General features: G+C 39.8%; 1 protein-coding gene across 2 annotated transcripts; it reads right to left on the bottom strand.

Moving 5' to 3' along the window:
- Nucleotides 1-8,883: 8,883 nt before the first annotated feature.
- LOC101599655 (procathepsin L-like) lies at nt 8,884-14,260 on the bottom strand. 2 transcript variants are annotated; one of them, XM_004656865.2, is made up of 7 exons: nt 14,138-14,260; nt 13,713-13,835; nt 13,362-13,508; nt 12,955-13,179; nt 12,334-12,496; nt 9,402-9,519; nt 8,884-8,983 (listed from the first exon to the last, which is right to left on the bottom strand). In XM_004656865.2, exons 1-7 carry the CDS (start codon nt 14,258-14,260, stop codon nt 8,884-8,886), a joined length of 999 nt encoding a protein of 332 aa, XP_004656922.1. The 2 variants fall into 2 exon arrangements, with proteins under 2 accessions (XP_004656922.1, XP_044999916.1); XM_045143981.1 differs by lacking the exon at nt 9,402-9,519 and having other exon boundaries at nt 8,961-8,983.
- Between the last annotated feature and the right edge of the window lie 1,337 nt (nt 14,261-15,597).

Below are 15,597 nucleotides of genomic sequence, written 5' to 3'. Positions count from 1 at the left end.
CTGGGCTATAACATCCCAAAGTATGCTTCCACAAACACACATCCTCCAGCAAGTTTCCACCTCCCAATAGCTCCACCAGCTAAAGATTAAATATCAAGCTTAATTAATTACAAATTCAAGAGGTGACAAGGAACATTTTATATTCAGATCACCACAGTATCCCACTACATGCTCTCCAAAGTAGCCATTTAATTTGTATTCTTGGCAACAATAAAAATTTTTCCCTCAATGCCTGATGCATACAAGTACACAATGTTACAGTGAATCCCATTAATTTGTGCAATGTGCTAACCATTATAATAAAAGAACATCCATCACATAGCATATTTAGACCACAAACAAAATACATCCAACCATCAGTAAGTAAAATACATTCAGTAACTTAATGAAACAATCAAATAAATAAATTCAAGCCATGTATGTCTTGTGATCACAGTTGAATTTAACTGGAAATTAATATCAGGAACTATTAACAGTATCGAATAAAATTTTAAAATAAAATATTCATAAATAGGTAACATTAAAAATCAGTTGGAATGTTAAAATATATTTTGAAACAAATGAAAATGTAAATGTGATATATATATATAAATGAGGGGAGCATACAGCAATACTTAGTGGGAAAGTTATGAAGCTTAACATCTGTATTTAAGAGGAAGTAAGTCAAATCTGTGAAAACTTTTATCTGGAAAAAAATAGAAAATGAAACTGGTCATGGTGACACACACCTTTAATTCCAACACTCAGGAGGCAGAGGTGGGAGGACCACCCTGACACTACATAGTTAATTCCAGGTCAGCCTGGGCCAGAGTGAGACCCTACCTTGAAAAGCATATACATGTATGTATGTATGTATACACACACACACACATATACACACACACATTTAGAAAGAGGCAGAGAGAATATGAATGAGCATGCTAGGACCCCTAGCCACTGCAAACGAACTCTAGATGCATGTGCCACCTTGCACATCTGGCTTACATGGGTACTGGGGAAGGGAACCTGGGTTCTTAGGCTCTGCAGGCAAGTGCCTTAACTGCTAAGTCATATCTCCATTCTAGAATAAGTACAGTTAACATAGCAAATAAGAGAGAAAAGTCAGTGACACCAAAAGGTTATTCTTTTCATACATGTGTGAGTGCCATGTCTGTTGCCACTGCAAATAAAGGACAGGCACATGCTCCACTTTTTGCTTGCATCTGACTTTATCTGGATGCTGCAGAGTTAACCAGGCCAGCCAACTTTACAAGCAAGTACCTTTATGTGGTGGTTTGATTCAGGTGTCCCCCATAAACAGGTGTTCTGAATGTTAGGTTCCTAGCTGATGGAAATTAGGGAATTAATGCCTCCTGGAGGGAGTGTATTGTTGAGGGAGGGCTTATGTGTGTTATAGACAATTTCCCCTTGCCAGTGTTTGGCACATTGTCCTGTTGCTATTGTCCACCTGATGTTGACCATGGGGTGATGTTCACCTTCTGCTCATGCTGTTGTTTTCCCTTTTCACTGTGGAGCTTCCCCTTGAGCCTGTAAGCCAAAATAAACCTCTTTTTCCCACAGGCTGCTCTTAGTTGGGTGATATCTACCAGCAATGTGAACCTGACTGCAATAGTAAAGTGGTACTGAGATGTAAGATTGCTGCTAGACACCTGACTTTGTGGCTTTGGGAGCTGATTTTCAAGAGGATTGGGGAAGGATTTGAAACTTTGGCCCTTGCAGTGCTGTAAGTATAGCTTGATGGACTATTCTGGTCAGAGTTGAAAGACCTGAATGCAGTAAGAACTATGGACTATGAAGTTTGGCTTACGAGGGTGAGATAGAGCTTTGCTTGGACTGGGCTAGAAGCAGTTTGAGAGGTTTGCTGTTATGTCTGTGTCCTGAGAAGTTGTGCAGGATTGCACTTTGTAGAAATGGACTGGTGTGAGCAGAGGGATATGACACAGAAAAAATGAAATCTTTGGGCCTAAACTGCTACCCACTCACCTGCAAATTGTTTGAGATTACAACCTTTGAGATGGGGACAGCTAACCTGCACTGGGGCAACAGGAAGAATGTAGACTCTTGAAGGGGCCTGAGTACTCAAGGAGTTTCCTGTTCCTCAAAGTCTGTTTTATTCCCCCCTGATTAACAAATTGGCACCTGCCTGGTATTGTGGAGTCTAAAAAATGCAGGCAAGAGTGGGTCATATATTTTGCAATGTGGTCTTGTGTTTTGGAAATGGCCATAGGCAGTGTGAAGTAGGTTTGCTGAATGCCTGCATGGGGACTCCATGGGGCCATGAGGATGAACCGTGGATTGCAGTGGAGACCCAGTGGAGTTGCTGGGACCATGAGATGGCTGCTAAGGAAAGCTGCCATTCCCGGGTGAAGTTTACCAGGACTGTGATTAGCCTAGCTGGAGGGGTGGAATTGGAATTCCAAAGACTTGTTGCTGGTTAGGGTTATTGGACTTGGAGATTTGTCACTGGCTAGAGTTGTTGGATTTCAGGTTACAGAGTTTGATGTTTGCCCTGGTTGTTTTAAATCTTGTATTGCTTGGATGTTTCTTTGCTATGCCAAATGCCATCTTTTGTAGTGTGAATGTTTATTCTGAGCCATTATGGGTTTTTTGGTGTTATGGTTCAGTTAAAAGATCTTGAATTATGGTGATGTTTCAACATCATTGGAATTGATAACAACTATGGGGACTTTTTAAAGTTGGATGAATACATTGTATTTGACATCATGTATGGTTATCAATTTATGGGGGCCAGTAGTGGAATGTGGTGGTTTGATTCAGGTGTCCCCCATAAACTTAAGTTGTTGTGACTGGTAGGTTCCCAGCTGATGGGGATTAGTGAATTAATGTTTCCTGGAGGGAGTGTTTTGTTGGGGGTTGGCTTATGGCTATTATAGCCAGTTTCCCCTTGCCAGTGTTTGGCACACTGTCCTGTTGCTCCTGTCCACCTGATGTGGCCAGGGGGTGATTTCTACCCTCTGCTCATGTCATTGTTTTCCCCTGTCATCGTGGAGCTTCCCCTTGAGCCTGTAAGCCAAAACGTTTTGGTTGGTGTTTTCTACCAGCAATGCAAACCTGACTGCAACACTTTAACTAAAAGTCTATCTCCCCAACTGTCCCAAGAGTATTTCAGAAAAAAATTCTGTAAAATTGATACACCTCTATAAAGAGTTATTGGGAATTAGAAGAAAAAATGTCAATAGCAGAAATGATAAAGGTGACATACTAGGCCATGGGTATTGAAAGAATGATGGCATACTATGTATATCTTCATGTTAAATAAATAGTTTTGAAAAATATTTGAACTACATAAATCATAAAATTTTTAGTAATGAATATATATCTATATAGAATGGTATTATATCTATTAATGAAATGCAATTATAATTACAATATTTTCACATGAAAACTTCAGATCCCAGTCACTTTAGTAGTGAATCATGCCAAACACTTAAGGAAGAAGTAATTCCATTTCTATAAGAACTACTGGAGAGGGCTGAAGAGATGGCTTAGTGGTTAAACGCTTGCCTATAAAGCCTAAGGACCCCAGTTTGAGGCTCAATTCCCCAGGACCCACATTAGCCAGATGCACAAGGGGGCGCATGTGTCTGGAGTTTGTTGGCAGTGGCTGGAGGCCCTCGCATGCCCATTTTTCTCTCTCTTTTCTCTCTCCCTCCCTTCTTTCCTCTTTCTCTCTGTTGCTCTCAAGTAAATAAATAAAAATTTAAAAATGAAAAAAGAACTTTTGGAGAAAACTACACAGATAATATTTCCTAGCACATTCAGTGAGGTCAGCATTGCTCTGAAAAAGCACATGTTGTAAGAAAAGGAAAAATGAGTACCAGGAAGTGATTTAGTTGTTAAAGTGCTTACCTAAAATCATGAGCTTCTGAGTGAGCTCCCACTCCTCCAGCAAATATTATGTGTAATGTTGCCTTCCTTTAAACAATTAGTATGTATGTGATCATATATTAAACAGGTGATTTGTCCATGACTTTCAAAAATGCATGGAGTTGGGAAAAAAGTTTACTTTCTAACCTAACCCAAGCTAATATTTCAAAGAGTATGCCTGAAGGTTTAACTCATGTGGAAGAGTAAATCAATGAGGGAGAGAGAACAAAAATATTTTATAGAGGCTTCAAATAGCTTCTGCTAATTGTCCTGATGTTACTTTCTGGAATTCCTTTGTTCACAAAAGGTGTGAATTTAAAATATTTCTAACAAATTGATTAATGAAAAGAAAGTATGTACTGAAAATAAACTTTAGGCAGTGACCCATACCCAGCATATACCCAGCATAGCTTTCTCTCATTTTGCTTGACCAGGCCAGAATCATAGTCTTATATTTCCCAGATACCCCCATTACTAGGTGACATACATGAGCTGCTACCTGTATGAAGAGTGAGGGACAGGGATCAAAACCCAGGTGTTCTGTCCCCACTTGAGAAATGAGAATGTGTAACCAAGTTTCCAAAGCTGACCCATTGAGGAATATGTTGTCCTAGAGTGCCAGAGAACCACCCTGAGAGTGGGTTAGACTAGAAAAGCATTAGGCTGTAGGGTCTGTGTGTCGCGAGGTGAATGATGATAGGTCCAGAGGACTGATGTAAGATTTCGAAGTTCGGGAGTGGTCTCCAAGATTTGAGAGCCTAACTTGGGTTCCTATCCCATTTTAACAAAGAATTGGTAAAAGACAGATTTAATGAGGATGAATTATGAATTACTGAGTTTATTTAGGAAGAAATTGTGAATCATGAGTTTTAATTAGGGTAAATTGGTATCTAGGAGGAGACTAGAGCAGTTACACATGCTCAGGAAAGACAGGACCTAGAAGCCAGTGCTAAAGGATTTAGAGGCAACATGAGTGGGAACATAAGAGAATCAGCCCTGCACCTCCACAAAGGAGAAAGTTAAGAGATTCAAATGGGGGATGGACTCAGAACTTACGAATAACAGGGAGAAAACACCTAAGCAGGGACTGGGCAGTTCACATGCTGGAAAAATGGGTAGTAAAGGAATCAAGAGAGTTATTACACACATGATAGACCCAGAGTTGAAAGATATTACAAACAAGGTAGACCCAGAGTTTAGAGAAATTATACACTTGGTAGTCTCAGGTTTTAGAGGAAATACACATATGGAAGCCCAGAAGTTAGAAGAAAGTCAATGTGGAAAAAGTACTTGGAAACAGAATATATGTGTGTACGGAACAGAAGAGTCCCCAGATAGGTAACAGGGCCCTCTCCTACCAGGCTGAGAGAGGGAAGAGACTCTGACCCACTATTTATATGAAACAGACATAGGTCATCATAGGATGGAAGAGTGAGAAGAGATGCTATAATTGCCCTTTTCCCCTTCAAAAGAAGACCAGCAAGAATTAAGAAATAGTGAAGGGCTCAGAGATTTAAGAAAAAAAAATTCAAGTAATCAAAGTGAGAAATTACCCCAAAGCATAAGAGGCAAGCAGAAAAATACCCAGGCCAAAATTCCTAGTGTAGCTGAGAAAGGGGGGAGAGAGACTTACATGTGTTCTTGGGGAGGTGATATCACAAGGAAGAAGGCTGGGCCAGGTGGGCAACATCCTTTATGTGGTTCAGATATCCAGTTTGAGGCCTGTTATCAGACTCAAGTGTGTAAAGAGACCCAAATCAAGAGGATGACCCTGGAGGGGCCAAGATCTTACTGGTTCAAAGGTCTGACCTGTCAACTGGGAAGCTGAGATTTCTGGTTTGTGAAGGGTTCCATATCAGCCTGTGGTTGAGTGAGTCCCTGCCCCCATAAATAACAGAAGAAAAGGACAAAGTTGCCATAAATAAGGTAGCAACAAAAAACAACCTCAAAATATAGCTTATTTAAAGATGGCAAAGCTGACTATCAGTCAGATCTAGCACATACCCTGTCCTGACTTGAAAGGTGTGATTAGCACTTCCAGTACAGGCCTATATACCAGTCTTTTGGGTCAGGTGCTGACATGGTATAAATAGGCCTTGTTACTACCTTTTAGGATGGTTTTGGTCTCAGCTATGCTGTGTGTCCACTTTAGTCCCTCTTTACTGCACTGTGGGCTCAGCTGGGCCGGCTGGGTCTGTGGGTCTGCTACTCTGTTTGCCTGTGATGGCTGCTGTGTAGCTGCTCTTCCCCAGGTCTCTGGTGGTTGCAGGCACTGGCAGTTGGGGAAGGGGAGGCTGTGGAGTGTGCCTGAAGTTGTAGAGGAGCTGCATAGCTGGTTCCAGTGATCCTCTTCCTCAGGAGCCACTCAGCTGGTCCCTGCTGTCTTTTCCTTCAGGTTTCTTGACTTTGTGAGAGAATGTGACTACCACTGAGACCAGCTTGTCCTTCCACAACACATCACCTACAGTGTATTTTTATTTCCTTCTTGATTTCTTCAGTGACCCATTCATTATTCATAGTGGTATTTATTTTTCCATGAGTTTGTGTAAGTTCAATAGTCTTTCTTGCTATTGATTTTCAGTTTTATTCTGTTGTAATCAGATAGAGTGCATGAATTATTTAAATTTTCCTGTATTTATTAAGATTTGCTTTGTTTCCTAATATATAGTCTATTTTAGAGAATGCTGCCCAAAAGAATGTGTATTCTGCAGCACTTGGATGACATGTCCTTCAGTCCACTTATGAAGTGTATTATATGAAATCTTCTGTAGATGTCTGTTAGTCCATTTGCTCTGTGATGTCATTTAATATCCAAATACCTGTTTTTTTTTGTTTGTTTGTTTTTTTTTTTTTTTTGCTGGGCTGGCCTTTCATTTGGTGACTTTGGGGTGTTGAATTCACTCACTACAGTTGTGCCTACAGTTGTACCAGAGTTTCATGGCTGGTCTCACGATCTTCTTCACAAGCTGCTCAGCTTGTCCCTGCTGTACAAGTGTACACCCAAAAAGACTGATAGCAAGTCTTTTGGTGAAACCAGGAGCATGATAAATAACGAGACACCTAGTATGGGGTTTACACTCTCCAAATGGTTCTTCTAGCATTGTATCTACAATAGTTTCACAGCCTTCTACTTGAGTGTAAAGACTCTGAAAAGCTTTTCTCTGTGCATGGGTACAAAATTTTCATTGCTATGAGAATATATAAATGAATGACCTCCCTATTCCACCATCTTGGAAACATCCACTAAGCCTTTATTTCTGAACCTGACATTACCACACTACTTTGGTATTCAGCTCAGTATCCATGATTTCTGTATTAAATTACAAGAATCTGCCTATATCACTTAATCTCATGCCTTACATCCTGGCATTTATATAGTAAATAAAAGACTTTTAGCATTAGCATTTTCCTTCAATGAATTTGTTAAATCCAGTTAGGATATTATGTTGATTATCCACAAATACCTGTATAGACACATTCTTAAGTATAGATATTATTTCAGGATGGTAAACATAATGTCACAATAGGTATGCTACAAAATACTTGGGAATCTAGGATAGGAAAACAAGATCAATTGGCAGATGATCCCAGGTTCTTCATCTAAGCACAGTTCTCAGCAGGTTCACGAAGTGTTGCAAAAAAGGATGACAAAGCTGTGATCTCTTGTCAGCAGTTCCTCTTCTCACATGGCATTTCTGAAACACTAACCGATCCACGAAGTCTTGTTATATACCAGCAGTAAACTTACCTTTGATGTCCTTTATTCTGGGTGAGTACATAATCAAACACACATTCTTAGTTTTCAGTGGGTAGTAGGCAGGAAAGGATTTCTAAGACAAAAGGGAAGGAAGGGCTGGAGAGATGGCTTAGTGGGTAAAACACTTGTCTGTGAAGCTTAAGGACCTAGATTTAATCCCCAGTACCCATGTAAGCCAGATGCTGAAGGTGGTGCACATGTCTGGAGTTCAATTACACAGGCTGAGGCCCTGGGATGCCAATTGTTTTTCTTCTTTTTCCTCTCTCATTAAAAACAGGTCAGTCTATTGGGCTTGCCATAATAAATAAATTAATCAATGTTTTTAAAAGAAATGGAGGGATGGCATAGTGGTTAAGGTATTTGCCTGCAGTCATGTTTCAGCTTGTAGATTATATATATTGGTAGTTTTTCCCTATAAAAACATGCCTATTTTAAGCATATCCATGAGGCATGCTAAGAGAGTAAAAGAGTCACCAGCAAACACAATAGAAAATTATAACAGCAGACATATCAGAAACCACTCCTCTTGCATGTGGGGCACTGTTTAGTTAGGAAAGCGTCACTAGCATGCACTGCAATCCTGTGGCAGCAGACCTGATCACTAGGGTGGCTTCTACACAACCAAAGTGCTCCTAGTACAGTGTTGTGCTGGGCAAAGGAAGGTTTGTGTCTCCAAAGCAACACAGAGGAACAACAAGAGGTACCATCTTGCTACACAGAATGACAAGTAATCAAATATTTATGAATTAATTTTCTTTGAATTAAATGGATGTGAATTAAAGTAGAAATTTCTAGAAATTTCTGTGTAGCATTTCATACCATGTTTGATAGATCTCTGGAAACAAACACTGCCCAACTATTGACTGCATATTCAGAAGAGCCACCTACTTTCTCTTTTACATGCAATTACCACGTACAGTTATGCATTCATGCTGAAACTACATGTTGGAGTATAGAAAGGCACATCAATAAAACAAAAATAAACCAGAACACTACATTTTAAATTCATTTTATTTTAGAAGATGTAAAAAAGTCAGTGAGGATTCATTTACAAGGGAGTTTATGGCATATTTAAATTAATAGTAATGTTTTACTAGACGATACATCTCACAATTTGTACTTTCAATGACTCAAGTATTGTATCCCACCAAACGCAAGCTGGTTGGTGTGAAAGAGAAGTCCCTTCTCTGCACATGCTGTCTTCAGTCCTATATTCTTCCTTGTCATGGTCCTGTAGCTCACAGAATGGGGTAGCTGGCATCTCTGGCAATTCCACAGTGGTTATTCCTGTCTTTGGCTAACTTCATGTAGCCATTCATGCCCCATGATGTACCCCAGCTGAAAGAAGAAATTTTTTCCATTTAATACAAAGATTAAAACACAATGGATTTATTACACCACCACCTCATTTCAACACTATGCCAGAGACCACACTTAACAGAAAGGGCAAAGCTAGATGTTGTACCCTGAGTACAAGCAGTAACCTTACACAGGACCTTAAACATCAAAGGTAGAGAAAGGATAGGGTATCTTCTAGCCCACATGTGGTGAAGAGTTAAAAACTCTGTCAGATCTTTAGAAATTCAACATGTCAATACCCTGGGAAGCCTAGGGCAGAATCTTAATATAACAGCATACTGATTATGTTTTGTTCAACCACAGTGGGATTAATATTTCTAGTACTTATATCAAAATAGTGCTGTAAATGATAATTCCCTTTGGAATTTGAAATATAAATAACTTTGGCAATTGATACCTGTTCTTGATGAACCAGTATTTACTGCCATGTGATTCTTTTCCTTCAAAGCCATAGCCAACTGCCAGGACAGCATGATCCAGTTTAATACTGCTACAGTCTGGGTTATAATAGATGCCTGGAAAATAAAATCAAAGCTGGAGTGAAAGGGTCTAGTGACATGATAATGACATGTTGTCACCAGCAATAAAGGGAGCATTTCTGAGTTTACTGGAGTGACATCAACTCCACATAAGAATAAGCAATGGTACCACTTGACTGTATTCAATGAGTACTAAACTAATTAATAAGAAAATTTAAAAAATGTTTAAAATAAAAAGAATAATAAGATCCATTCCTATCAATGGATTGCTTTCAAGGTAGGGATATAACCTGTCATCTAGCAGAAACACAAGTTAGCATAAATCCTTTTGTAAATCTACTTGCTTCAATGTATATAGGAAATCTTGTACATCTACTCTTACAATGTCAGTCTAGGGAAACAACATAGAACATAAAACTACTTGAATCAAGAGGCTCATAAAAAAAAAGACTAAATTACAAAGATAATATCTCCATTAAAAATCTTGAAAATCAGCTGGGCATGGTGGTCCACACCTCTGGTCCCAGCACTTGGGAGGCACAGGTAGGAGGATCACTAGGATTTCAAGGACACCATGAGACTACATAGTGAATTCCAGGTCAGCCTGAGCTAGTACAAAGTCCTACCTTGAAGAAATTTTTAAAGAAATCTTGAAAATCTTCTAACAAACACTTCAGTTAAGTGACAGGATCCAAAATAAACACAAAAGTCAGTAGCTTTCATACATACCAATAATTAACTTGCAAAGGAAGAAATAAAAATATCCCACTCATAAAATCTCCAAAAAATTATGTGCATAGGAATAAAACTAAAGATTGTAAAAGAGCTCTACAATAAAAACTTCAAGAGACTGAAAACAGAAACTAAAGAGGATACTAGATAATGGAAAGATCTTTCATGCTCCTGGATTGGAAGAATTAATGTTATAAAAATGGCAATATTAAGAAATTTGTAGATTCAACACAATCTCCATCAAAATTCCAATGTTCTTCAGTGAATTGGAACAACAAACAAACACAAAATCTAAGAATTCATATAGAAACATAAAAGTACTATAAATGGCCAAAACAATCCTAAGAAGGAAGAATACAGCTGGTGGTATCATAATACTGTCCTCAAATAATTCTAGTGAGTGATAATGCAGAGAAAACATGGTACTGGTGCCAAAACAGATGAATCAAGCAGAATAAGGACCCAGAAATAAACCCAGACATCTCTGGCCACCTAATTTTTGTCCAATGAGCCAAAAAGCACTCTGTGGGGAAAACATAACCTATTCAACAAATGCTAGTGGCAAAATTGCATATTCACCTATAGAAAAATGAAATTGAATCCATATCCTTCACTCTGGATCAAAGGCCTTAAGCTAAAACTGGACTTAAGCTAAAACTGCTACAGGCTAACATAGGGAATATACTTGAAAATATAGGCATAGGCAAGAACTTTTTGAATAGAACTCCAATAGCATAGGCAATAGCCCCAAGAATTAAAGTGTTTCTTCAAAGCAAAAGAAACCATATGCAAAGTGAACAGATAGTCTACACAGTGGTATAGAATCTTTACTTCAGCGAAACTTCAGTCAGGGGCTAATAATAAAAATTTAATATGAACTGCAAAAAGTAAGTGTCAAAAAATAATAAATCAGCCAGGAAAAGTGGTACACACCATTTATCCCAGCACTTGGGAGCCTGACGTGGTAGGATTGCTGTGAATTCAAGGCCAGCCGGAGACTACATATTGAATTCAGAATGGCTATCCATAGGAAAACTGCAAACAAATTCTGGTAAGGGTGCAGGAAAAGAGAAACATGTATTCGTTGCTGGTGAAAATGCAAACTAATGTAGCTATTATGGAAATCAATATGAAGGTTTCTCAAAAAATTAGAAACAGAACTGCTATTGCTTTATAACTGCTGGCCATACATCTGGGTGTACAAGGACTCTACATTCTACAACAAAAGAAATGAACATATCCATATTCATCACAATAATGTTCCTAGGAAATGGAAGCAACCATTGATTGCTCATCAATACATGAATGGATAATTAAAATGTGGTGCATATACATAATGGAATGCTACTCAGCAGTTACAAAAATCAAACCTATAAAATTTTTTGGCCAGGCATGGTGGCGCACACCTTTAATCCCAGCACTCGGGAGGCAGAGGTAGGAGGATCGCCGTGAGTTCAAGGCCACCCTGAGACTACAGAGTTAATTCCAGGTCAGCCTGGACCAGAGTGAGACCCTATCTCAAAAAAAAAAAAAAAAAAATTGGAATATGGGTGGATCTGGAATTTTATTGAGGTGATCCAAACTCAAAATTCAACATCTCATGTTGTCTCTCATATGTGGATTCTAGTTTGTAATATCTCTCTATCCATGTATATAAAGGGAGGTAAAACCTAAAAACCTAGAGTTTTAACCAAGAGAAGTAGGAAGAGATTACAAAAAAAGGGCAAAAGGACACATGGGGCACATAAGCAGAAAGGAGTGGGGAGGATACCGGGAGATAGGGGCATCAGGGAGATTACAAGGAAAATCAACTAAAACAAATTGTATTTTAAAAATACAATAATGTCAAGCTCCAACTACTGGAGAAAGTTGAAGTAAATTAAGTCACACAATAATTATGTGGTTAATTATAAAAATGATGAAGTCCTCACATTAATGGAGATGTGCTTCAAGTTATGTTAAATGGAGGCAATACAAGTCAATACTGTACATACAGAATGCAAGACCTATGGACCCCAAATATTTACATCAAATTTTACCGACTAAAGCAGCCATCAAATTGACATGCTATGATGATAATAGAACTTTTCTTTAATTCTGAGAAGGAAATATACTTACCACTCTTATAGAACTGAAACTTCACATGGTTAGCATCAACACCTACAGAGATGGGTCCCACGGTTGCCACAGCATTCATAAGCACCTTTTCATCCACTGGGATTTGCACAAAGCCTGTTACATTAATAGCGGAGTTCTCAGGTCTGTACCTGCAGGGTCCCTCCTTGCAAAGGCAAAGACAGAAGAGACTTGGTTACCACCATCCACCTCCTGGGAACATGAATTACAACCGCAGAACTCAGCACTGTGCAGCTGAGGATCCCAGACTGTGCTTCAATAAATCATCCCAGGCAGGAAATGCTATGGCCAATTTGAAAGTGAGGATTAACTCGTATCTGCAGTAAAATCTCATAGGTCTTCCTGTGCATAAGGAATGTTCACAGAGAACTCTGTAGTATAGGTGGAGTGGTTTCCACATTGTTTTGTAGAACCAAGAACAGCTCCATGGAAGCCCTGACCTCAGAGAACTGCATAAAGGCTGATAATGTAATGACAGCACCATTTTGATTACAAAGACAGATGCTCCCTTCTTAATGTGAATCTGGCAGTTCCCAGGCTATCTCTTTAATTCCCCTCCCCCTCCTAAAGCTAGATTGCCACCACCACAGGTGTTCCATTTACCCGTGCTTCATAGGGATAGGATTTCTCTGTGTCTAGGCCACCATTGTCCTTTATATACTGGAAGGCATGAGGCATCAGGCCACCTTGGCACCCTAAGTTGCCTTGAGGTCGAGAGCAGTCCACTAGGTTCTGTACACTCAGCGAGATCAGTTTGCCAGTTTTCCGGAAAAGTTGTCCTTCTAAGGCACCACTTGCGCTAAAAGCCCAACAAGAGCCACAAGGACCCTAAACAGGGAAGAAAAGGCTGTCATTCACAAAACCAGTAGCCAGAGTCTTGCAACAATTCTCAGAACTGAATACAAATGAGTAAAGTGCATGTCACTCCACATCTGAACCAAGGAAAGGACATGTATTCCTTCTTGGGTCCCCTGTGGGCAACAAAAGGTGAGAATGTGACACTGCCATACCTGATCCCTCACAGGATTCACATAGCCTTTTGTACTCCAGTCCAAGAATTTAGGTACGTCACCAAACACAGTTTTTTGGAACACTTTGCCATTCTCGAGCTTCTGGCTTTGAAAGCCAGTTAGCACTTTATTGTATTCTTGAAGAGTCTTTAAGGAACAGTAAATAAAACATAAAAAAGCAATAGGTTACTTGTATAGAACTAAAGAGCAATGCATCATATACATTTGTGAAAGTGAAAATTTATACACATATGCATATATATATATATATATATATATATATAGAGAGAGAGAGAGAGAGAGAGGGAGAGCACTGAAGAGAAGCAGAGAAGCAATCCATGTCACACTTACCATGTCACCAAAGGCATTCATCCCCAAAGTGTAGCTGTGCTTTCCCTCTCTATATTCCTTGTTGTGCTGCTCAATTATTTTCATATTCTTCTCCCATACTTCTCTTTTATATGTTTCCACATACTAGAAATGAATATAATTGATACTTTATCTTTGACCATTGAGCCATCTCTTTACCCCCCAAAATCTTTCTATTCCAAGTCCCACACAAGCTCACTGGGTAGACCTGCTTCAACATAGCCAGCTCACTCTGTATACTTTAGGAAGCCATTCCTCATGCTCAGTGACAATAGGGATGTGTCCCATATTTGGTTCGCATGGGTATCAATGAACTATGCTTTAGTAAAATCTGGCTTCTGGAACCTGTGCTATAACCCACAGCAAGGTCTGCCTAGGCTCCTCTGGACAGTTTCCATGTTACTGACCGGTCTGTATATTTTTCCATATTTTATCTTCCACTGGCGCCATTGAGCATCCAAATTGTGATCAAATGTGGGAGCAGCTGTGGCTATTCCCAAGCAGAATGTCAGTAGGAGAATTGGAATCATGTCTGAAAAACCTAAACAGGGAAGAGAAATGAGAGTCTTATTAGACCAATGTTTCTAATACCCCCCTCCTTTTACACCCACCTAAGAAAGAAGACTACCAAGTATTTACCAAAGGTTGTGTGAAAAAGTGTAAGAATGTGATTTCATTAAAGAAGACATGTGGAGGTATTTTCTCAGTCCACCAAAATGAAGATCAACTTTTCAGTGCTCCAGGAGTAGAAGAGAATGTGTACTGTGGAGTCAGCTCATCATATAGGTTGGATATACCCTGTGGTTCCAAAACTTAAAGCAACAGCTAAAGACCTAACATGTAATTGACCTAGGATTTGTACCAATGGTACTGAGGTCACCTAAGAAAAACTATATTACTGGGCTGGAGAGATGGCTTAGCAGTTGAGCACTTGCCTATGAAGCCTAAGGACCCTGGTTCGAGGCTCAATTCCCCAGGACCTACGTTAATCAACTGCACAAGAGGGCGCACACATCTGGAATTCGTTTGCAGTGGCTGGTGGCCCTGGCACGCCCATTCTGTCTGTCTCTCTCTCTGCCTCTTTCTCTCTCCATTCGTCACTCTCAAATAAACAAATAAAAGTAAACAAAATATTTTTTAAAACTATACTACTGTCACATCTCATCCCAAGTACAGATAGAAATTCCCAAGAATTGGGGGAAAATTGACACTTATTTGGCTAATATGCATGAGAAGAGCTATGTCTTGGCTCTTCCCCACTGGAACTCTTTCTAGAATGTCCATCCTATAGAGAATCTGGAAGGGACAATAGCTGCTAATCATTCTGCCATACACTAGGGGCTGTACCTTCAAAATCCCCACTCACTACTTTAATCAGGAAAAAAGTCACACAGTCAAGCCACTGGAAATTACAACCATCGGTGTAGGACTAATACTAGGGCAGGCCAGACGTAGGGTTTTGTGGAAGGTATTGAACAATACAGTTCAACACTCCAGATAGGGCTTTGCTGGGACATGCTCCCCTCTGCACATGCCAGCTGAAACCAGAGAGTTTTACCTGACAGAGATGTGCAAGAGGAGTGATGGGTACAGCAGCCAGTGTAAAGGGGACAACCTGACCTTTCCTGTGGCCAGATTGAGATTTGCACTCACCTGGACCTTATACAGTCGGAAACCCCTGAGAGATCTAGTTCTCTCTCCTTGGATTTTTCCGTCCACCCTTCTTCCCTGCCCCACACTGATGCTGCTGAGGTGGAAGAGATTTGCTCACTCTTGGAAGTTCCTGCCTGCATCCCCCAAGGTATCCCTAGATTTCTTCTTCACATTTCCCAAGCCAGGGAAGCTTACCTCGGGTGTCTGCCACTGC

This window comes from Jaculus jaculus, chromosome 2, assembly GCF_020740685.1.
Source record: "Jaculus jaculus isolate mJacJac1 chromosome 2, mJacJac1.mat.Y.cur, whole genome shotgun sequence".
NCBI classification, from domain to species: Eukaryota; Metazoa; Chordata; class Mammalia; order Rodentia; family Dipodidae; genus Jaculus; species Jaculus jaculus.
Note: the sequence above shows the minus strand (reverse complement) of the source record. Positions and strands in the feature narration are given on the sequence as shown.

Coding starts and splice junctions, on each gene's coding strand:
- LOC101599655 (XM_004656865.2), bottom strand. CDS start 14,260: ATGATTCCAATTCTCCTACTGACATTCTGCTTGGGAATAGCCACAGCT. Junction 13,180..13,361: donor TGAATCCTGTGAGGGATCAG/GTATGGCAGTGT, acceptor TTCCCTGTTTAG/GGTCCTTGTGGCTCTTGTTG. Junction 12,497..12,954: donor CCTATCCCTATGAAGCACGG/GTAAATGGAACA, acceptor TGCCTTTGCAAG/GAGGGACCCTGCAGGTACAG.